At 33.8% G+C, this 24,339-nt stretch overlaps 3 protein-coding genes and 1 pseudogene across 3 annotated transcripts; 1 reads left to right on the plus strand and 3 right to left on the minus strand.

Annotated features, from left to right (window-relative positions):
• Window positions 1-407: 407 nt before the first annotated feature.
• LOC125806801 (zeatin O-glucosyltransferase-like) lies at window positions 408-1,940 on the minus strand. The gene has a single exon (XM_049486552.1). The coding sequence runs from the start codon at window positions 1,917-1,919 to the stop codon at window positions 606-608; it is 1,314 nt and encodes a 437-aa protein (XP_049342509.1). The 5' UTR covers window positions 1,920-1,940; the 3' UTR covers window positions 408-605.
• A 2,955-nt stretch (window positions 1,941-4,895) lies between these two features.
• LOC125806885 (zeatin O-glucosyltransferase-like) lies at window positions 4,896-6,423 on the plus strand (annotated as a pseudogene).
• Window positions 6,419-8,691, minus strand: LOC125806884 (zeatin O-xylosyltransferase-like). Its single transcript, XM_049486642.1, has 2 exons — window positions 8,237-8,691; window positions 6,419-7,587 (listed from the first exon to the last, which is right to left on the minus strand). The coding sequence occupies exons 1-2, from the start codon at window positions 8,643-8,645 to the stop codon at window positions 6,572-6,574; spliced, it is 1,425 nt and encodes a 474-aa protein (XP_049342599.1). The 5' UTR covers window positions 8,646-8,691; the 3' UTR covers window positions 6,419-6,571.
• A 5,256-nt stretch (window positions 8,692-13,947) lies between these two features.
• LOC125806882 (protein PGR) lies at window positions 13,948-20,047 on the minus strand. The gene is made up of 5 exons (XM_049486639.1): window positions 19,801-20,047; window positions 19,598-19,711; window positions 15,577-15,799; window positions 14,957-15,205; window positions 13,948-14,273 (listed from the first exon to the last, which is right to left on the minus strand). Exons 1-5 carry the CDS (start codon window positions 19,944-19,946, stop codon window positions 14,142-14,144), a joined length of 864 nt encoding a protein of 287 aa, XP_049342596.1. The 5' UTR covers window positions 19,947-20,047; the 3' UTR covers window positions 13,948-14,141.
• Between the last annotated feature and the right edge of the window lie 4,292 nt (window positions 20,048-24,339).

Here is a 24,339-nt window from a genome sequence, read left to right on the forward strand (position 1 = left end):
TTTTTTAAAAAAATATAAGACTTTACATTATTAATTTAAATATTATAGTAAAATATTTATATGAATAATTATTTAAACTTTAAAGTGCAAAGTTTAAAGTGGACAAACAAAAGTGTACAAAAAAAAATACTATATAAATTTTGAATCTCTAATCATAAGATAAGAAATTAAAATTCACATTAAAATTTTAAGCACTTAAAAGGTAGTTTTGCTCGAAGCTCGTTAAATTGTTGTATTATGTCATATTACCAATTATTATCAATATTACGCCATCAGTACGAGACTTTTTCATCCTCCATCAAAAACCATATAGTACTAATGATGAAATAACATAGCTCATGCATTATTTGCTTACATGAATAAGGGAAAAAACATTAAAACACCGTTAATTTTGAGTCGAATTATTGTAACACAATAACACACTCTATTTTTAGGTTATCTTATTATACCGTGAACTTCTTTATAAATGTAGCCCATCAATAGCCACTTCAAGTTGGCACAACAAACTCCAACGTGAAGTGTTTGAAATGAAAAAGACTTGGTTGAAATATCTAAATGAAAAGTAGCGATAAATTTAGGTGTCTGTCGGTAGGCTCCGCCTTTTATTATCTTGTAATATGGGCAATGAAAGAGGCCATCTCTTTGGCACTGCCACCACCATCCACCACTGATTTGCTCAACTCCATAACCCTCTTCCTCATCTCATCTCCTTCTGCAGATTCCATCAATCTCTTAACACATTCTCCAACTGCAACTGAACTCACCAACTCATCTCTCTTTGCCCAATCCCTCAATTCAACTCCAATTTTCAACACTTCGGTTACCAAAACTGCATTTCTTGGTTGATCTGAATGCATTGGCCAAGCTAAAATTGGCACCCCCATTGATATACTCTCCATACATGAATTCCACCCGCAATGACTCATGAATCCACCCGTCGACTCGTGTCCCAATATCTCCAATTGTGGTGCCCAATCTCTCACTATAACCCCTCTTTTCCCCACTCTCTCTTCATACCCTTCTGGTAACTCAACTTCTCTACTTTCCCCTGTAAAAATGTCACCTTTATCAGCTTCCCTCAATACCCATATGAATCTCTGCTCGCTTTTCTCCAACCCAATAGCTAATTCCTTAATTTGTTCATCAGAAAACGTAGTCGTCGTCCCGAAAGACACGAATATTACAGAATTTGGTTCTTGTTCATCAAGCCAATTCATACATTTATGTGAAATTAATGAATTATTTTTATCATACCGTTTCACCGGGTTTAATGGACCAATAGCCCATTGTTTATTACGCGAACTTTTCTCTTTTGCTAGCCAATCAAGATACAATCCTTCAATTTCATAGCAAGAATTGTATAAATTACCAGAATTAACAAGTTCCCTGAACTCAAATTGTACTCTGGTATACTCTGTAAACTCCGGCGTAACAGAGGATTTATCCCAAGAGTAAATCGAAAAAGCTGAAATGCTACGAAAGCAGTAACACTCAACATTTGATATAGAAGGAGCATCTTGAAGAACCCAAGCTATTAAAGAATCGTAAATAACAATTACTCTTCTGTAATTTCTGGAAAGTTCTTGTAAAAGGGAAGTAATCGGGTGACGAAGATGACTCGTGGCGTGGAAAGAGGGCATCAATTGGGAAGGGAATTTGGTGGTGGAATTTGGATTAGGAGCTGGGGTTTCGTAATTTGGGATTGGGAATTCATGGAATTTGACGGTGGAGGTGGAGAGTGGGTTCCAGCCATGGATGCGATTTTTTGCTTGACGGAGGTGGACGGCGGTTCCGGCGAAGTGGAGTGGGAGGTGATAGGCGGAGATGAGGCGGGAGAGGTGGAGGAGTTGGTTTAAATGGCCTTGTGCTGGTAATGGAACCATTACTATGGCAACTTCATGATTGGTAAGTTTCGCCATGGAAGAACAGAGCTTTTTTGCAGTCTTGTTGGAAAACTGTTGCTTACAATTGGGTATATTTAAAGGTGCAATTGGTAGGCTGCAATTTACTTTTTCTTTTTTTTTCCCTATCATGTCCCGTGTCCACATTGATTTTTTTTTTTCCCACATTGAAACCCGACGAAATTCGAATTCATGTCGAAAAGTTCCACATTAGGTAAAGCATTCCTCTTCGAATTCGTGCCGAGAAGTTCCACATTGGGTAAAGCACTCCCTAACAAAAGAGACTCTGTACCTAAGGGGGCTCGAATCCGAGACCTCCTGATTAAGGACGAAGGAGTACTTACCACTCAACCACAACCGGTTACTATCAATGGTTAATATGAAATTCTAGAAGGATTTTTTTTTTAAAAAAAAAATCAAGTAATTTCTACCAAAGATAAGAGATATTCTTAGCTTTTCTTAAACTACTACTCCATAAATGTAAAAATATGTGTAGATGTGCCACCTACATTAATTTTTTTTTAAAACTTTCTAAATTTTATTATTGTCTCCTTAATTACACGAGTAACTCCAACAAATAATGGATTAAAATATACGTATTTGGTATAATAAACAATATTTTTCAAAAAATAATATTTTTTTAAAAAAAAATTACTTACACCTGACAGCTTTTTGCAATAATTTTTGTTGTGAGACCCGGTCAATATCGTGTAGCTAACCAAATTTTCCTCAAGAAAATGATTTTTACTTTTGAATAATGTGACTACTGACGGCTTGTTTAAATGTGTTGTCTGTTTTATTGCATTACTAGACATAGGCCGTGTCCGTGCTAGCACGAGCCTAATATTTATTGAGTATTTTTTTATTTTAATTTATGTGATATAGATAGAATTTAGAAAATTAGTGAAATTTTAATAGAATTTTTAGATATTTTAAGTTGTTATTTACTTTTTGTTTGAGCAAATTTAATGTGAATAGGTCCATTAAGATATCTATAAATAAAGTATTTTTCATCATCATCATCGATCGTTGATTTTTTACTCAAAGTCTCAAAATAGTTACAAAATATAACCAAAAATTACCGACATTCAAAATAATAAAACTATAACTAAAGAATATGAATTTAGAACTAAATGTCATAGCTAAAAACGAGTCTCATAATTTTGAAAATATTATACACTACTTAAATTAAAGTAGAATAAAAGAAATATTTTTTAAAATTTTTTCTGAAACACGCTGAAGCGGGCACGTCGACGAAGATGTGTCTGCTTCAGCGTGAAGTTAAAACTAAAAGTCATAGCTAAAACGGATCTCATAATTTCAAAAATATTATACAGTAATTAAATTAAAGTAGAACAAAAGAATAATTTTTTTAAATTTTTTCTCCAAAACTGTGTCTGCTTTAGCGTGAAGTCCCATATATAAGAGAATATATTGTTATTTTATAAATGATCTTATATATTTTTTTTAATTATTAGGTAAATTTTATTATATTTATATCGTATTCTTAAATTTATTATTATTTAATGATGAAAAAAATAATTTATATGACAACTGATTTAATAGTTGTTCGTTATCTTATTTTCCCTTTATTATACTTTTCTTCAACATTTATTCTCTTAATTTGAAAGAAATTTTGGAGTAACAATATAATTATTGGTGCGATTTATAAATTTCAAGCATGAACCTTAAAATTACTTATTGATATTTATATTAGAATAAATTACTTACATCTATTATACCTATATAACTCTTCTACAAATTTCGAGTAAATTTGAAATATTTTATATATCAAGCTATCTTTTTTTATTTTCTTATTCTAGGTGTGGAAAAGTAACACCATAGAAAGATAAGCAAGTCAATTAGGAAATGCTTTATCTTTTGGTCGAATTTAAATGTAATCAAACTTCAATATAAATATTGAATATTGAGTGAGAAACCAAAAAAAAGTCAATTAGACTATATTTTCACATAATGCTATTTTTGAAATATTCAATGAAGCTAGAAGGTTGAACGACTATGCAAGATGAGTGATTGATATAATATGTCAAGTGTTAATTGTTCTCTCTTATGTTGTAAACTTATGTCACCACTTACGTTTCAACATGACATTTGGATCCAAATAGGAAAAGAAAAAAGAAAAAAGAAAAAGACAATGGAATGTGATGAGAAGAAGAGAATCATTTTATTATTAATTAGAAATTTCAAGATCAATTTCTAAGTATAAATAAAATCTTAATAGGGAGGACTTAACCTTTAATGATTTTTACCTTATATAAATTCGGATTAATTTGGACCTCAATGTGGATCAGTAATGTAATCATAATTTTCATTAAGAAGAGTTAAAATATATTTAAAAAAATAAAAATGAAGAAAAAGTTAAAGAAAAATCTTATATATATTTACTGCTTGAGTAATAAAGTGGAACCTTCCTTCACGATCAATTAAAAGAAAAGTCGTTCAAAAATATTTGTTCAAATTTAATACTGAAGACAGAATAATTCAACAAATCTAAGGAAACAAGTTCTAGACCTTATTATCTATCAATCAAGAAAGTAAAGAATAGAAGGTTTGATTAAAAATAGTACATCTATACAAATCTGTCATTAACAATTTGACGTGAACACATCTAATTGAAAATTTAATTCCAATCTCTTTGGAATAAGCTTTAAAATTGACTTGACTTGAGTCAACAAAAGAGCTCAAAGCTCATATATTTAACTAAAAAAAATAGACTCAACTTCGAGGAATCTTCCTACAAAGACTTTTATGAGTAGAGATTTTCCATAAGCAACGTTCTTTTTCTATTTCACTTCGTTCTAGAAATTTGATCTCGTCACAAAGAAGAGATGGGTAAAAAAAAAACACATTGCTATGTTCCTAGGAAAATTCCCATAACATTTATACAACTTGTCAATAGCAAATTAGCAACCAACAACTAGCACCATTAAATACCCCAATACTACATACTCATAATTTACCAAAAAATTATAATATGGTCAAACTTAGCAATGTTGAGGTGGCCGTAGTGATGATTCCACTACCAGCACAAGGCCATTTAAACCAACTCCTCCACCTCTCCCGCCTCATCTCCGCCTATCACCGGAACCTCCGCCAAGCGAAAAATCGCGTCCAAGGATGGGACCCACTTTCCACATCCAACGTCAAATTCCACGAATTCTCAATCCCAAGTTACGAAACTCCACCTCCAAATCCAAATTCAACCACCAAATTTCCCTCCCATTTGATGCCCTCTCTTCTCGCCACGTGTCATCTCCGCCACCCAATTTCTTCTCTTTTACATTAACTTTCTAGAAATTACAGAAGAGTAATTGTTATTTATGATTCTTTAATAGCTTGGGTTCTTCAAGATGCTCCTTCTATACCGAATGTTGAGTGCTATAGCTTTCGTAGCATTTCAGGTCAGTCGCGACTCAAACAAATTAGTGGCCTAAAGTCAAATTCAAATAACAGATTCACATTATTAAACTTCTTCTAATAATTCTTTCCAGGTTTTACTATTTACTCATTCATCTGTGATGCTGCTGGAAGATTACCTGCTGATGCTGAAAATGAATTTCTGGAAAAAATTTCATCAATGGAAGGCAGCTTCACATCAGAATTTGCAGAATTCAGCAGAGTACAAACAGAGTTTAGGGAAATGGTTAATTCTGGTGATTTATACAATTCTTGTTATGAAATTGAAGGATTTTATCTTGATTTGCTAGCAAAAGAGAAAAGTGCAGGTAATAAACAATGGGCTGTTGGTCCATTAAACCCGCCGAAACTGTTTGATAAAAGAGATTCAAGAAAACCCCATAAATGTATCAAATGGCTGGATGAACAAGAACCAAACTCCGTCATATTCGTGTCTTTTGGGACAACGACTACACTTTCCGATGAAGAAATTAAAGAATTAGCGATCGGGTTGGAGAAAAGTGAGAAAAAATTCATATGGGTATTGAGAGAAGCAGATAAAGGTGACATTTTTACAGGGGAAAGTAGAGAAGTTGAGTTACCAGAAGGGTATGAAGAAAAAGTGGAGAAAAGAGGGTTAATAGTGAGAGATTGGGTACCACAACTGGAAATATTGAGACACGAGTCGACGGGTGGATTCATGAGTCATTGTGGGTGGAATTCATGTATGGAGAGTATTTCAATGGGAGTGCCAATAGTTGCTTGGCCAATGCATTCCGATCAACCAAGAAATGCAATTTTGGTAACAGAGGTGTTGAAAATTGGAGTTGAATTGAAGGATTGGGCGATGAGAGACGAGTTGGTGAGCTCAGATGCAGTAGCAGAATGCGTTAAGAGATTGATGGATTCTGCAGAAGGAGATAAGATGAGACAGAGGGCTACGGAGTTGAGCAAATCAGTGGTGAATGGTGGTGGTAGCGGCAAAGAGATGGGACTCTTTCATTGCCCATATTACAAGATAAAAAGATCCAGTTTTGTACTAGTTGAGCTTGTTTCATGTTTTGTTACCCTGAATGTCAATTAGAATTTAAAGAAGTTTATATTATATACGGACAACATATTTTTATACCATCGAAACAATTTAATCGATTATAACAGATCATTAGTTCATTACTCAATGTTTAACAACATAAGATATGGTTTAATACGATAGATTTGTTATTGTAGATCAACCTAACCTGATAAATGTGAACTCATCTGGTAATATGAGCAACAAAGGAATCCATCTCCTTGCGAATGGCGCCATTCATCACTGACTTCTTCACAGCACTGCTCAACTCTGTCACTCTCCGCCGCAGCTCCTCTCCTTCTGCAGAACCCATCAAATTTCTCACCGCATTTTCAAATTTCGCAGCACTTACCAATTCATCTCGATTTTCCCAATCTCTCACAATGATCCCGATCTTCAGTACTTTTGTTATCAGCACAGTGTTCCTCGGCTGATCTGAATGGATCGGCCAAGCTGCCATTGGAACTCCCATAGAAATACTCTCGATACATGAATTCCATCCACAATGACTCATGAATCCCCCGATTGACCCGTGTGCCAAGATTTCCAATTGGGGTGCCCAATTTTTCCCTATTAACCCAACCCCCTTATCTTTAATTCTCTCTTCAAATCCTTCTGGCAAATCAAAATTACTTCCACTTTCGATATTTTCAATATTATCCCCACCTTTTTTGTCAGCTCCTCGAAGAACCCAGATGAATTTTTGGCCACTTTGTTCTAATCCAAATGCCAGCTCGTTAATTTGTTCTTTCGATAACGTAGTTGTTGATCCAAATGAAACATAAATCACTGAATTCCGCTCTTGTTTGTCAAACCATGAAAAACATTCATGAGTTTGTTTAGAGCGTTTTTTCTTTGAAATTTCCACTGGATTTAATGGACCAATTGCGCATTGCTTGTTTTCACGTTGTTCTTCCAGCAAATCAATGAAAACACCTTCGATTTCTTTACAAGAATTGTGTAGACCAACTGAGTAAAACTTTCTCGACTCACGCTGCATCTTTATGTATTCTATGGTTTCTGAATCAAATGTGTTTTCCCTTGGAGGAAGCTCTGCAATTATCTCAGCCACCGGAGACGGAAGTGACTTTTTTGTAGTTTCACAGGCGAATGACAGAGCAGTGAACACAGAAATTGTATGGAAACAGTAGCATTCTGTATTGGGCATTGACACTGCATCTTGAACTACCCATGACATGCCTGCAACAATTGTTTTTGAACTCGTAATTTCAAAAGTACAACTACAACTGATAATTAAATGGCTCAACTCCGATCACTCCCTCGCAAATAGAAGGCAATAAGGTCTTCTTGACCACCTCAAAATAAGAAAGACTTATAGCAGAAATCAGAGTTGATTTCTCATATGGTCACTCAGCTAACAAATATTATCTCTGAAAGTTATCTTTGTTCAATGAAGTTGAAACAAAGAAGAAATATAACTTTTTTAGATAATACTCTTAATTGAGTAACCATATGAGATATCAACTCAAGAAATCGAAATGATTGTACCCAAAATAGCTCTGATACCTCGTAAAGTAAAATAGACACGTGCACTGGTAAAATAGCTGTCATTCATGAGATTCTAATAGTCTTTCTCCTAGTGTTGTTGCCATGATGCACTGGTTGTAATAGTTATTTTACTAGATCTTTTTTTGTTGAGTCATTTCTTAATTGTTCATCGTCTACTAATCTAGCTCCTAAAATATATAACATTCTTGATCCTTCCTTTTACTAATATTCTCTTACTGAAATCATAAATAGGCTGTCTTTCTAAAAGAAGTAATGAAAGAGAAGATCAAAATCAAAGCTAAATCCATCAAATTTAAATTTTGAATCCGTCTTTACATACCTGAGTCATTAATAACCACTGTCCTTCTATATGTACTTGAAACTTCCTGCAAAAACTCCCGAATTGGTTCACGAAGCAGCAAAATGGATGTGAAGAATGAGCCTATTTTCTCCATTACTGCTGCAGAAACAGAGGAACAAGAATCAGGAGGAACAGGTACAAGGTCATGAAATCGAATGGTCGGAAAATCAAGAATGTCCCAACCAGATAGCCGGAATTTCGCCTGTCGATTACTAGTACTAGTACCTAGGAAAAATACAGGAAGTTTGTAAGATGAAAGGATACGAGAAAGATTGAGAAGGGGATTGAGATGTCCTTGTTCTAAATATGGAACAATTACTATTGCTACTTGATATGTTTCTTCATTGTTCATTTGGTTGTGTTTTTTCAGATCAAAGAGGTCAGCCATTGAAGAGTTTTGAGGTTTTTGGTACTTTGTGTAATGACTATAAAAATGATCAAAAGTGGACAAAAGTAGTTGTTATATTATATAGGATGAAGCACATGATGTTGGAAGTATGTGTGAACTTAATTGACTGAAATACCCTCACTTCATCATCATTTCTTGGGTCCTCCACTTTAGTCCCTCAACTTGTGATCGTTTTCAAGGAGTGACATACATATGAACATCAAATAGTTGATCAATGATCACATCTGGTAATAATGCTATAGTATGATATCAAGAAAGTCAAGTCAAGCATTGTTTCATCCAATTAAGGATAACAGCCCGCTCAAGGATTTTCCGTTCTCCATCAAATACCAAAATATACTTCATCCATCCACTTTTACTTGTTCATTTTTAACATATCAAGAAAAGATAATTTTTTTCCTCCACATTAATTACTTATTTTGCAAGACCTTACATTAACTAATATGAATATTATTGTAAAATTTATATTAATTATTACTTTCTTAAGAGGAGTGCAAAGTCCAAATAGACCACAAGTAAAAAATGAACAGATGAAGTAATAAAATTTCTTTTGATCTCACAAATTGGACAAATAAATTGAACAATTATTTTTAATATAGGACCAAGTAATATGAAACGAAAACAGAATGAGTATTTGATTTCTATCGTTACGCACCAAAAATGAAAATAATACTCCCTTCATTACATTTTACTTGGCTCCTATATCAAATAATTGTTTCATTTTATTTGCCTATTTTTAAAAAATCAAGAGAGTTTTATTGCTTTTTATCCATACTACACTTGAGATTAAATAACCAAATAAAATAGTAGTAGTCAAATTTAAAGTTTCAACAACAACAACAACAACAACATACCCAGTGAAATCCCACTAGGTGGGGTCTGGGGAGGGTAGAGTGTACGCAGACCTTGTCACTACCTCGTGGAGGTAGAGAGGCTGTTTCCGAAAGACCCTCAGCTCCAAATTTAAAGTTTCAAAACATCAATAATAAAATTAATTTAGTAAAATACACCTCTTATTAAAACTATCTTTTCAACATGAGTCTCGTAATATGAAAGGGGAGTAGTTATAAATTCTTCATCTTTAATCGACGATTTTGAGTTTGAACCCCCAATATAAAGTCGATGTGGAATTTTCTATCCAAATTTAACCCTGATACAAATATCAAATGAGAAAAAGATTAAAAAAAAAACTCCTTCATTTCATATTACTTGATCGTTGTTGATCTGACATATCCTTTAAGAAAGCATTAATTAGAGGTGTATTTTATTAAACTAATATTATTAATGATATTTTGAAAGTTTAAAGTTGACTATGATTACTTTATTATAGTTATTTAATACTAAGAATATGAAGAAAAATAACTCCTAATTTGCTAAAATACAACATAACCCATAAAATCCCACAAGTAAAAAGAGTATTGATTTACCTACCAGTTATCTTGGCACCAACATGCTTGATAATTGACAAATATAATTTAACTTCACAGGTAGATGTAGGGAAAACAGATGGTTGCATCAATTGTGATCCACTAACTTTGCCTTGGATTTTTATTAGAATATTACTATGTTAGGTCCTAATTTTGCTCGGACTCAAGTGCGGATGCCCGATACGGATGTGGATTTATATGTCGGATCCTCTATTATCTAAATTTTTAGATTCAGCGATACGGATCCATGTCTGGATACAGGTGCAAGAATTCAGCTAAAAATAATTCAAATAACTAAAATAGAGTTATATCTGGATACAGGTGCAAGAATTCAGCTAAAAATAATTCAAATAACTAAAATAGAGTTATATAACCTATGTTACGAGATGTTATGTAGAAAACTTGAGGAGAATCCTGGAAGGAGATAAAAGGAAAGGGAGTGACAATAGCAATTTACATATACAAGGTATTCATTTTCTTCAATTTCACCTTAATTTTTGTTTTGCGCACAAAAATCATTAAATTTGTCCAAAAATTTCTCCCTTGAATTTGGTCAAAGTACCAAAACTAGTTTGACCAGATTGGATACGAATTCCCACACACACACCACGTCGTGTCGACAAAGGCGCGACACCAAAAGTGAAGAGTCCGAGCAACTTAGGTTAGGTCAATATTAGAGATCACTTGAAGTAAAGAAGGATTTATATATAGTCACAACTTCTGGCTTGAAGAGAAAACCATGTGTTTTGAACAAAGAAATAAGAGGGGGACAGCATCTTTACAGACTAAATTTCATGGGTATAAATTATATGATGCAGTTTCTTCAGATCCTTCCTAAACTTGACATGTTTTCTTCAAATACTTCCCAAACTATCAGTAGTCTTTTTGGTAGCCTTTACCACCTACACTACTGATAGTATAGGGGATCTAAAGAAAACGCCCAAGTTTAGTATGGTCATTAGGTATTGTGCATTCGAAACAATTCCTTTATTCCCCGGCTGCCATCGGAACTAGGATAGTAAATAATTATTCGGTGGCATCAGCTACAACAACATACCCAGTGAAATCCCACAAGTAAGGTTTGGAGAGGGTAGAATGTACGCAAACCTTATGACTACCTCGTGCAGGTAGAGAGGCGTGGCATCGGCTACATAAAAGCAAATAAGAGATTGATCTTTCCCATCCTGTGTAGTATTTTTACAATATCAGAAATGCAGCATATTCACAAGCAGACAACATCAACAACAATTTCCTTGGTTCAAAATAACCAAACTGAAACTTGTAAAGCAGCATGTTAACAACAACCTAACAGCTATGAAATCTTTACTAAGAGGCATCTTGTTTGTCCGACTATTATGATACCACAAAAGTGGTTACTCATCAAGGAACTAAGGGGTCATTTGGTAGCTGTATTGGAGGTGAGTTACCCTTGTATTAAATCCCGCACAAGTAATACTTACCACGTTTGGTAGCTGGTTAAGAGACAAGTTATTTATATATAAAATTAATATAGTATTTGGTTTGCAATTTAGAAACCCTCGTGACTCATACATGTATAGGTTATGAGGGAATTTATGAATTATTTTATGCGGGATAGAAGGTACAATAACTAATACCTGCAAAGAATGATACGTAGATTTCCTCATAACTAATCCCCTGCATTATTAATACCTGCATAACTCTAACCAGCTATCAAACAGCCCTAAGAGAATATGAGTTCTATCTTCTCATCGAATTGGCAGCCTGCCATGCACATACATTTACAGCTAGAGCAAACAATATGAAAATTTGATCATCCATGGGAAGAGAGACTGACTATCAACAGTAGGCTTTTCCACAAGGTTTCCAAAAGCGGTTCCCATGACTTCAACAAAGTCCACTTCTTCAACAAAATAATCCAAATGCCTGCAAGGTGCTTCTCTGTGAACGCAACCATACCTTGGAATAGGGATTCCAAACATTGCAAGACACTCGTATACTTTCCTCCAATCATGAAGAAGGTACTGTGGCTCCAATTCATTCACAAGGAAAGGCCTAAGACAGAGGAGATAATATAGCATCATAAGTTGTCCACGATGGCAAAGGTTTATATAATTGTGTTGGATATTTCTTTCCAACATTTACAGGGGATCAAAAAGAAGGTTCTGTTAAGATACCAAACTCTCATCATTACAAGAGATATTTATCCTTGGAGCTTCACCACTCAACAGCATCAGATCTTCTTGGTCTTGGGACCTTGTCTAAACAAAAGTATTGTGATCAGACAGTGGGCATTATTACGAAAACCAAAACTTCATCTGAGCAGAAAAGATTGTCAAACAGATCAACAATAATTTCTGGAAAATCCAGAATAGAAGGAGATATTGAGGAATACTAAAAAACAACAACGTTAAAGCAAAATGACTGTCACTTCCATTTTTTCTAATTTCGTTTATTCTATCCTGCATTGTTTACTATCCTTGAACTCCTAACAAATGCTTCAGATCTGCCAGCCAATCATTTATCACTTGCCAAAAGAATAAATCACAAACAACAGAGTTTACCCTGACGCATAGTATATGTTGCTATCAAATTTGAGAAGCCAAAAGATCAAAAAGAGAAGGAGATTGACGATCAGTGACATCAAAAACTCTAAGCTTGCTGTTTATACATGTTCAGACAGACAATCTTGTGGTTTTATATGGCTATAGACATTGGCTGGATTATAGCATCGATGTTGCAAGCATGCTAACGAAATCCTCAAATTTACCAAAATCTTGCATAAGCAAATAAAATTTTCAGGACTCTTACAATCTCTAGTGCTAGCAGCTACTTTGGCGATGTCAGTCAAAAGATCATTTATGCATGTCAAAGTAGATATTCAGAGGACAGAGAATGCCACAAAAGAGAAAGCGAGCATGCCTGAAATTGAAACTACATAGTGCAAAGGATGGATGGAGCTTACTTTCTTAATGAAGCATATGCTTCTGCCTTCTTCAAAGGATATCCACTAAAATAGAAGACAATCAAGCAGTTGCATAACGACCAGCTTTCATAAAATATAAGAGTGATACACTGAAATATAGTGACATACAAGTGTATGTTGTATGAATGTAAAGTGTATTGTTGCATGCTTGTAAGTTGTATGTGTGACATTTTTGGGATGACTGTAAAGAGTATTAAATTGTATTTAAGTTGATCTAGCATCCGCGCGATTTTCAGTTAGGCAGAGATATTGTAAGCGCGCAGATACAGTGTATTTCACTTGCGTGCAGTTACAAGATATCCGCTAAATTTGAAACAAATTGTTGCTACGTTTTGTAAATACACAAACTATCACTATGTTTCCTAATTAGGGACAAAACTATCACTATCTATGAAATTTTCTCAACTTATAACCAAGAGCTAACCTCAAAGCTTCATTTGTACAATGTGAACATATTGGTAGAAGAGAACATGACAACAAAAAGGGTAAAAAGAACGCATAACTCAACTGAAAATCATGAAAAGCAGCAAACAAAAGGTATGTGGAGCTATCCATTAGAAGCAACGGCTACATGCAGGCAAAACAATCATTGCCACGGAGTTCACAATAGATAGGACTGCACAGAAGAACAACAATGTTTTTAAAATTAAACGTGTGAAAGCTTATACATTGAAGTGCTACCATGAACCTGTCCTCTAATTCATGGTAGCACTTCAATGTATTAACTTTCAAACGTTTAGTTTTAAAAACATCGTTGTTCTTTTGTGCAGTCCTATCTATTATGAACTACATGGCAATGATTGTTTTGCCTGCGTGTAGCCATTGCTTCTAATGGATAGCTCCACATACCTTTTTCATGTCTATAAACATAAAGGGGGGATGACGAAAATAAAAACAAAACAAGAAAGAAGAAACAATTGATTACTTTGAGATCAAAATGGCAGCATTGAGAAAAAATTCTCTCATTTAATCTCGATAGGGATTATGATACTTAGTAGCATTTATAGCATGAACATAATCCTCATTGTTGCTGGAAGATGATACAAAATACTACAGAATTCAAATTGAGCTGGGTGGATACATTCAGAAAATGTATAAGAAGGCAATGGAGGTTATAGCCGTTGTCAGCAATATTGATACGAGGTTCACTGCATTATTATCAAGGACAGTAAGACCAGATATTCTCTTCACAGTTGGTCCTGGCTTCCCAACCACCTGCAAGGTAAGATATCATGAAGTATGAAGCATCAATAACCTACATGGAAGAAGAATATCAAGTGTCCAAACTCTAAATTGTTGTTTTCTTTTTGTTACTCATTTGCTCATTTGCACAATGAACTCAATATCCTTTTTTTCTCTATATCTTTTCTGCAGGTATGTCTTTGCTTTAAATATCACATACCATGTAAACTCAACAGAAACAGCTTCAATAATTAAAGTCAGCCAAAGAGAACAGCTGTGTGCACAAAATTTTAGAAAAATGATAGGTTCCTGAACATACAGTAGACTGGCTTTATCTCTTCTTTTGGTTAAGCAAGTTATAAAGACCTTTAGTTTAGGTATGCAAAAGAAACTGCTTGTATTTTTACCAAATTCCTTTCAATTGCTAAAAGAATAGTTCGATTGGATATCAGAGCACAAAGAGTATTTACACAACTTCAAGAGCTTCTCAAATACCGATAAAATTATAGCCATGTAAACTCAGATCCGGACGAGAACCATCTTACACAAACATGGCATGGATTGCTTTTATGGTTTTAGGAAACATATTGACAGTCGTCTCCTAATTTTTCAGTTTTCTTTCACAGAGAAGAGGGGGAGGGGTGATCAGTTAATATGTACTATTTCTTGTGTAAACAAATCAACTTAGTTCTTTTAAGAGATAAACTATGGCTGACCTTCTTCCGAACAGAACAGAATCCACTGAATTGTAGTGTTGCTCCCAACAAAGAATCAATAACACTTCCACATACTCCAGCCAATGCAGAAAGTGGTATGACAAAAAGCTGTTTTACAGTCACATCAGATGTGCACTTTGTAGTGAAAAATCCCAGGACTACAAATGTCAATCCAATGACAGTGCCTGCTGCTGCTGCAGCCAAGAGTCCTGCTTTTGTCACTCCACCATTTGTACCCCTTCGAACTGGCTGATTTTAAGTACAACGGAGAAATGAGAAACATAATCTCTTAATCTTGAACCGTCTGATAAAAGTTCAAAAAGGGTCGAGATAAAGAATAATAAATTGATTATCATGAAAATCTTAAGGTAGCTATCATGTTTCCAAGCTTAAGTAGAGAAGCACTTGGCTTATTATGAGATTAGCTCATACTTGACTCTCAATAAACTAATTGAAATTCGCAAGGATGAAATAGATAAAGGGAAAGTTTTATCAGTTTATTTGATTCCTAACGAACACTAAAGATAAAAGACATTCTACAGTGTTTTCTCCTATGTATGAGGTGTCAGAATAAATGAAAAACTAAGGAATTAGCGGATGTCAAAGCTATGAATTCACACCTTGAAGTTTGTAATTAGTCGAGGCTCCTCATTACTAAGTATCCCAAGCTCTGAAGACCATGTGTCCCCATTGCAGCAGCAGTACTGACCAATGATACCACCAATTAAAGATGTTATCATGTGTGACTCTTTTGAATCCAGACATTTGTCCTCTGACCCAATCACTGTCCATACAGTCAGAACCAAAAGGGTTGCGATGCCACCATTGAAAAGGACTTGAATCCTGTAGACACAAATTAAAATACTAATGAGGAAAGCTAAGACCTCTCTCACATTACTTGTGGCATTTCTACAAGGTTACTGTGGTGTCCAATCACAAAGTACAAAATATGTTCAGTGGAAATTACAACCATCTTGAATAAAGCGTCACAATGGTAAAACAAACATATCCAACACATGTTGTACCTCCAAAAAAAATTCTTTTCCTCTATTCATATCCATAATGACTAGGTGAAGTTGTAAATTTATGATGTTAGGATATAATCACTTTTTGACAAATATAAGGGCTACAAAGAGATATTCTGGAAAGTTTGTAACAAATGATGAAATTGATAGAAAATATTGGTTTTATGGAAAGTTTGCAACAAATGACGAAATTGGTTGAAAATATTGGTTTTAATCACAGAGCATATAACGTCCTAATGTAAAAAAAATTCTAAAAATGACTTAATATTCACATTCAAATAACTGTCCTCATGGCTCATCAGCACTCGAAATTTTTGAAGATGAGGTTTATGATTAAGTACCTTGTCATTGAAATGAAACAAAAAGCAAAAATTCTAATAGCAACAAAAAAAGGATAGGAGAAAAGGGAAAGAATTCCAACTTGAATAAACATGAAACAGTGAAAATTAAGATTTTGATTTCACATAATCCCAAGATATAGCCCTTAGCTTTAGAAAACAGGATTTCAAAATTGTCATCAAATTTACGGAGATGCAAAGAGAGCATAACAGCAACAGATCAGTCTGTAGAATTAAAGCAAGTTGATTCTGATGCACAGGTTCACCATCTTAATCTCCCAATTATCCTTCATCAGGTAATTCTTTAAAGAGTTAATATCCAGATCTATTGATCTTTCACTACCACAAACAGAGAACTTATGTTCTGCTACAGTCATTTGATCATTTAGCATCTTAAACAGGATAATGAACAGAACAGACCCTTGTGATAGGATAACAATATTGGCTCAAAAACCTGGAACCATTTCAGTTCTAAATCAAAATCTTTTCATGCGTTTTTTTTTTAACATGAAACTGTTTGGGAAAAAAGAGAATAGTTATATACTTGTATCACATACAACAAATTCATTTGAAGTGCTACTTGCATCACATAGAACACACTCATTTGAAGTGAAGAATCATTTCCTTAGGTCTTAAAAAGCAAAAACTAAAATATAAAAAGAAGAAAGGATAAGCAATCTCCATAGAATAAATCGAAAACTCAGATGGAGGTTTTGATCCAGAAACGAGATACCATCAAGAAAACTTTTCTCTAAGTGCAGAGGTTTAGGTTGCTGAATTTCTCAACACTGTGGACACCTTCAAAGGTGTATTCATAGTTAACAAGCTTACAGGATGATAGATAAACCAAGCCACCATAATCCAAATTGGCCATTGAAGCAAACTTGGAAAAATAGGATACCTTACAAAGTATCATGTTTCATATGGATATTGGCCAAGGAAGCAGCTTTGACTACGGACAAAGAATTCAAAGGTACTAAAACTTATCCCAGGATTATTTTCTCTTATCCATCACACCAAACGACCCTAAGAGACATGTGGGATGAGGTGAAGAACAACTCAAAGAAAAAAGTGGTGAATGGAAGAAAGACCAAGTTTTGGAAGGATGAATGGTATGAAAAGGGCAATTTGGAAGACCCTTCGGAGTGGCCCAGTGGTTTGGGCTTGGGACTTCCATGTTGGAGGTCTCAAGTTTGAAATCCCTTGCCAACGAAAGAAAGGGGTTTGCCTTCTGGGTCGAGCTCGTCGCACCGAGCTTGCCTAGTGCGGGTTACCTCTCCTATGTTGTTTGCGAGCTATTGCATAGGAGCGGGGGTTTTACCCTTTGCGCACCCAAAGGGTAGCGGCTGCGGGTTTCCCTTGTCATCAAAAAAAAAAAAAAGGGCAATTTGGAAGCTCTATTCCCAGATATCTTCAATCTAGCTTTGTTCCAACAAAGGTCCATAGCAGGGCTATCGACACCACATGGGTGGAACTTTCTTTGAAACTGATAGGAAAATCACCTTTAGAAGGTAGCAAAATGACTGGAAAAAAATTATGAGAGTTGCTAAATTTCTTATCACTGTGGACACCTTTAATGTGCTTTCAGATTGGGGAGGATATATTATGGTGGAGTGGTAACAACAAAGGTGTCAAAATTAACAAGCTTACAAGATGATGGATCAACCAAGCCATCATAATCCACATTGGCCATGGAAGCTAACTTGGAAAAATAGGATACCTTACAAAGTATCTTGTTTCATATGGTTATTGGCCAAGGAAGCAGCTTTGACTCAGGACAATGTGATGAAGAGAGGGATAACTTATGCTCTGGATGTTTTCTTTGTAAGGAAACATCTGAGACAGTGAACCATAGGGATGGGAAATGGGTCAGAGCGGGGGGCGGGGCGGGTGCGGGGCAAACCCACATAAACCCGCAAAGATTTCGCCCCACCCCGCATAATTTATTATTAAAAATATACCAGTTATCAACCTACTGCGTTGAAAAAACAAATGCAACTTCATAAAGAAACAAATTCAGTTGTCAATAATAAATTTTCTAAAAGAAAATAATTGGAATTGGACAAGCAAAATTCAACTTCCATTTTGAATCAGGTTGTGCAAAATTCAACTGCATAAAGTACTGTCAACTACTTATAAATCCTTGATACATTAGCTATAACACCAAAAGATACCAACTTTTTGCACAAACTACAACTTCAAAAAAAGAAAAATGTCAATCTATATTAACATTTGATGTAGTCTTGTTGTAGTATTTTAGGTTTTACCCTTTCCTTTAATTAAGTTCAAAAGAAAAATTCACAACCCGTATATCCGCCCCGCCCGCATGAATTTTAAAAAAATATATTTTGTACCCGCCCTGCCCCCACAAAAACTCTTATCTGCCCCGCCCCGCAAACACTATAACCTGCCCTGCCCCATAACCGCTCCACCCCATTGCCATCCCTAGTGAACCATATGTTTCTACCCTGCAATTACACTCAGAAACTATGGAGAATATTTCTAAGTCTCAAAGGCATCTCCTCCCAGGGAATCATAGAGGTTCAGAAGAGCTGGGAGGAAGCAAGAGTACATGCTAAAAACAGAGATAGATGGAGAATTATCTAAGTTAAAAAAAAAAAAAAAAAAAAAAAAAAGTGGAGAACAAACAACAACAAACCCAATGTGTTTCCACAAGTGGGGTCTGAGACCGGGTAGAATGTACACAAACCTTACCCCTACCTTTAAGAAGGTAGAGAGGTTTCCGAAAGACCCTTGGCGGAGCAAAGGGTGAAAAAGTGACAATAGCAACAAACGGAGAAACCAACAAGATAATAAGACACACAAACAATAGGTAGTGATAGTATGAAAAATGAATAATAGTCCGGACAAAAGGAACATTAACTTAAAAAAAAAAAGGCAATCCGAAACACTAAAGCTCTTGCTATGTGCAGAGCCCAGGGAAGGGTCAGACCACAAGGATCTATTATACACAGCATTATCCTGCATTCTACAAGAGGCAAGGATCTATTGTACACAGCATTATCCTGCATTCTACAAGAGGCAACGATCTATTGTACCCAGTATTATCCAGCATTTCTACAAGAGGCTATTCCTACAGCTTAAACATATAACGAGGAGGTCACATAGAGGCATCTTTACCGGTTACTCCAAAGATCCCCTTCAAAAGGGAACATTTACTACAACAAAATAATACGATAATCTAAAGTACAAAAAACACCATATAAATTGATTTTCATGATAGAGCTATATTCAAAGAGTCAAAATCAGAGAAGTACCAATCGCGTTGACCCCCCTCTTTGAATTCAGCATCAATTTTCCTTTTCCTATCTTCTCCAAACTTGGTAAACTTTGAAGAAGTAAAAAAGAACACCAGCAGCATCGCTCCAAATCTAATGAAATCAATCAATGAATCAGAAATCATAAAAACGAAATCAATCAAAAAAACTAAGAATAAAGTATCTAAGCGAATGCAGCAGACCTGTAGTTAACAGCGAGGTGAATAAACATCACAATGACTCCAGCAATGGCTCCGGACAAGCTGAGTGACTTGCGCTTGTAAGATCTAAACGCGATCACCGATGAGAGAAGCGCAGCCACCGCCGGTTGAATCAAATGCTTCTCCATTTTTCACCTGAAATGTTCACCGGCCGGCAACTACTACTTTTTCTGACTGATAGGGAGAGTTTCGTGGGGCGTTTAAAGTGTGTGTTGAGAATTTATATTTGTTGTTGAGTGAGCTTATTTTGACTGATTTTTTTATTATTATTTAATTAGGGGCTCAAAAGGCGGAAAATTAGAAAGGGGATTAAAAAGTAATCTAGTAAGATTTCTTTATTTTGACTCGATTTTTAAAAAATAAAATATTTTACCTTGGGGGTTTGGAAGGCAGAAAATGGGAAATGTGATTACAAGCAATGAAGTTACTAAGATTGTTTTACTTTGACGCGATTCTTTTTTTTAATAATTATTTTAAATTGGGATCAGAAAACGAAAAATGGGAGAGGGGATTAGAAAGCAATCAAAGTAATATGATTGCTCTACTTTGACTGAGTTCTTTTTTATTAATGAGGGGATTGGAAGGCGGAAAATGAGGGAACGGTTATAAAGTGATCGAGATTACTTTACTTTGACTGAATTTATCTTAATTACAATGCGGAATCAAATATTTATGACAAATTTCCTCAATATTTATCATTTCTTGCCGTCAAATATTCTATTACTTCCTTCGTTTAAATGCATTTGTCATATTTTTCTTTATAGTGCGTCAAAATTAATGTTTCTTATTAGTTCGAACCTTCCACTTAATATGTGTAAAACCACAAGATTAATGAATATTTTAGTAAATTTTTTATATCCTTGGTTTAAAACTAAAAGATTTTAAGAACTTTTTTATTTATACGATTTCACATCAAATTAAAATATGATAAATAAATTAAAATAGAAGAAATATCATTTTACTTTCTTTTTGGGTCAACATTTTTTCTATTCTCTTGTTGTGTTCCAATTTTTGTCCGATGTCTGGTCTTTATTTGTGTGCCAATGTTGATTTTATAATACTTCGAAAAGTTGATACATTTTTTAAATAGTTCTTACATAAAGTTTAAAGATGTAATAAGGTCTTTATCTAATCTAATTTAAAAATTCAATTTCAACAAGGTATAAAAAGTAGGTTATTCGATATATCGTATAATAATAAGATAGTAAAATATTTGAACGAGACACACAAAAATATCTTAGTATATTAAAACTAGCAACATATAGAATGAAGGGAAAGGGGTCTGAAAAATACTCTAACTTTGGCCGAAATTTCTGTTACGATACCAAACTTTATGGAGGACTTTTTACCCCTGCACTATTTAATAGTGTATTTTAAAGGTATATATGTGCCCACGTGGACACATTACTATTTATAATGATGCAATATTTATGATGTCCAAGTAAACACATATATACCTTTAAAATATACTATTAAATAGTGCAGAGGGGTAAAAGGTCATTTCCAAAGTTCGGTATCGTAACAACAATTTCGGTTAAAGTTTGAATATATTTCAGACTTTTTTCCCATTATGAGCTATATCCAAGACTATATTTACGAACGAACTAGCAAAATTAATGTCTACTTAATTATATGTATCTTTGAAAAATCTTTATAGTATGATTGATAAAGTCATTAAATTATTACGATCAACCCGCTATAAGGACATGTGAGCAGGGGTGGAGCCAGTATGTTCTTAGGGGTTCATCCGAATCTCCTTCAGCGGAAAATATTACTATATATACATAGTTAAAATTATTTTTTAGGTATATATAATAGATGTCGAATCCCTTTTGACTAGTTCGTGTGTTCACTTCTTCAGATTTTAAACCCTCTTATTGAAAATCCTGACTCCACCACTACATGTGAGGTTGTATTAGGTACGAAGAACAAATCTATTTTCCCTCATCTCAAAATGAAAGTGGAGTTCAGATGCTAGCATTAACATATATTGGTTAATTCAACCATTTTAAATGCCCAATGATGTTGGTAAAATTTTGTGTAACTACATGCAAAGAAAAAAAAAATCTAGGGATGGCATCGGAATAGAGTGGGTTAACAATTTTATGGGTGTGGGGCGGAGCGGTGGATTTAAATATATATTTTTTAATATTTCATGTGGTACGAGGCGGGTCACGGGTTTGAAAAAAACCTTTTAAATTCGTGAATGTATAACAACAGATTATGCTATGGAAGGTGGGTTGAAATCTTGACGGTTGTGCATGGATTTGCCTCGCAACCACCCGCCTCGTCCCATTTTTCATCCCCATTTGCATATACATGCTTATGAACTTTTCATTTGAATCATTTTGAGGTAATACTCGAAAAAAAATGTGAATAGCTTCAACAATAAAGATAGTAACTTCATGGAGATGATCAAAAGATTAAACAATCACACAGAATTGTGGTAGAATGATAAGTATTTTTGCCGAGACAAGGAAAAGGCAAAGAGGAATTTCGCTTAGGAAACCCAGTCTCAAGAGGCAAATTTCCCAATGTTCAAATGTTAATTCCCGAAGGGTTGTGTGTCCATCGAAAATTTTCTTTTTTTTTTTAGTCTTTCCAGCTCGTAATGAATGAAAGGTGAAAGGTAGGACATGATTTCGATCAAGGTTCAATTTAAAATGATATCAAACTCGTAGTAACCCTATTGAGAGGATACCACTTACAAAATAAAAATTAATTTAATACTTATAACATTTAGAAGAGACTAATTAATTTAGAAATGGAATTATTGATCCATGCGAAAAAGTATTTATAGTATAATATCTTATCACTGTAAAACACATAAAATATGCTTCACTTTAATAGGTATTTGCTTCAATTGGTTGATTATCACTAGTCAATCAAATTTTACGAGTTAGAACTTGAAAACTTAAGAATCCTATTAAGACTAGTAATAAGAATATTTAAATATGTCATTTGTTCAATTTTCTCAATAAAAATGATGTGTAACATATCAAATGTTACTTAGTCATCGTAAGGAGAATATGTTGTTTTGCGCATTCATTTTTAATAAAAGATTTTGAGTTTGAATCTTAGAACTCATTTGGTGTTATCATTTCAGAATCAAAATCGATTATATCGTAAAATAGTACCATCGAGTGTGCTAAATCGCTTGACTTTAAAAAAAAAAGTTTTTAAGTTAAAAATAAAAATGTCAAACTTAAATAACTTTTAAATAAAAAAAAAAAGGAAGACCTACTTTTGATTTTTAACTTATTTTAAGTCATTTTAAACGTATTTTAAGTTATTTTTACACTTGTCAAATACTTCCTAACTTATTTTGAGTCATTTTTTATTTATTTTAAGTTATTTTTATATTTGTTAAATATTTGCATAAGTCAAAAACTGACTTAAAAGTATGTTGACCAACCTTTAAGCCAATCTAAACGGACTCTCAAATATAAAGTTATCTTTTTTACAAAAAATGAAATCTTATAATTTGATTTCAAATTAATTAATTCGACTCCTGTACAAATATCGAAAGGGAAAAAAAGTTAAAACAATTCTTTAAAAATTATCAAGTAAGGCAAACAGATGGGATGGCCTCAACCATGTTTGATAATTGACATATTTCATTTAATCACATGTGTACGGATTGAAGATTTGGACATTTGGTCACGCGTGTATAATATTAATATTGATGTTGTACGCATTTCGGATTTTGAGATTTAAATAACTCTATTTTTTATTGTAAATTTTTCAATATATCTTTTGAATATTTTGAATTGTCAATTATTGTGACTTATAGTACTTTTTACGTAGTTTACAAATATATAAATGTAATTTTTAAAAAAATGAAAATTTCATGTGCAAATGTCCGATCAATCTTAATCTGTTTGATAATAAAAAACGAAATATGTTACATGAATTGAGAAAAGGGAGTATTAATTATTAGTGGTAGTGTTCCTTACGTCTCAAAGATGTATCACACATCCATTAACTTTGCTTTTAAAACTTTAATTAAAATATTAAATATGTAAATTAGGTCATTATAGATTACTTAGCTTAGCATAAAGAAAGTTTAAATGATTTAATATAGTCATAGAAAATTCCATATATTTTGAATTTGAACAAAGAAATAAGAGAGTGACAGAGCCTCTTTACCTTCTATTAGGCTTGTGTGCTAATTATGGGTGAGCTGGATATGGTATTGAAAAGTTTGATTCGATAATTTTGGTTTATGGCTTTTAAAAATATTATATTAAATAATTTGGTATGATTTGGTATTATGCGGTATGATAAATTGGTTATCATAGATTGATCAGCTATAACTTACATATATTCGTATTATAAAAAATTATGATTTTGACTTTTCAAAAAGAAAATGTCTCAATTATATCATATTAATACTTTACATATATAAAAATATTAAAAATAAATTAATATTTATATTAATATATATATATTAAATTTAATTGATTTGATTTGATGTTTTAGTTAGATTGAATTTTCACCAAATTGTAAACACCAATAAAT

The sequence above is a fragment of the Solanum verrucosum genome, unplaced genomic scaffold (genome assembly GCF_900185275.1).
Source record: "Solanum verrucosum unplaced genomic scaffold, falcon-dt-bn FXZP01000196.1, whole genome shotgun sequence".
NCBI classification, from domain to species: Eukaryota; Viridiplantae; Streptophyta; class Magnoliopsida; order Solanales; family Solanaceae; genus Solanum; species Solanum verrucosum.

Excerpts from the sequence above, each read along its gene's own strand:
- LOC125806884 (XM_049486642.1), bottom strand. The coding sequence starts at position 8,645 with ATGGCTGACCTCTTTGATCTGAAAAAACACAACCAAATGAACAATGAA. Across the intron at positions 7,588-8,236 it reads AGTGGTTATTAATGACTCAG|GCATGTCATGGGTAGTTCAA; the intron begins GTATGTAAAGAC and ends CAATTGTTGCAG.
- LOC125806882 (XM_049486639.1), bottom strand. The coding sequence starts at position 19,946 with ATGGAGAAGCATTTGATTCAACCGGCGGTGGCTGCGCTTCTCTCATCG. Across the intron at positions 15,800-19,597 it reads GAGGGGGGTCAACGCGATTG|GATTCAAGTCCTTTTCAATG; the intron begins GTACTTCTCTGA and ends TTGTGTCTACAG. Across the intron at positions 15,206-15,576 it reads GACTAATTACAAACTTCAAG|CCAGTTCGAAGGGGTACAAA; the intron begins GTGTGAATTCAT and ends ACTTAAAATCAG.
- LOC125806801 (XM_049486552.1), bottom strand. The coding sequence starts at position 1,919 with ATGGCGAAACTTACCAATCATGAAGTTGCCATAGTAATGGTTCCATTA.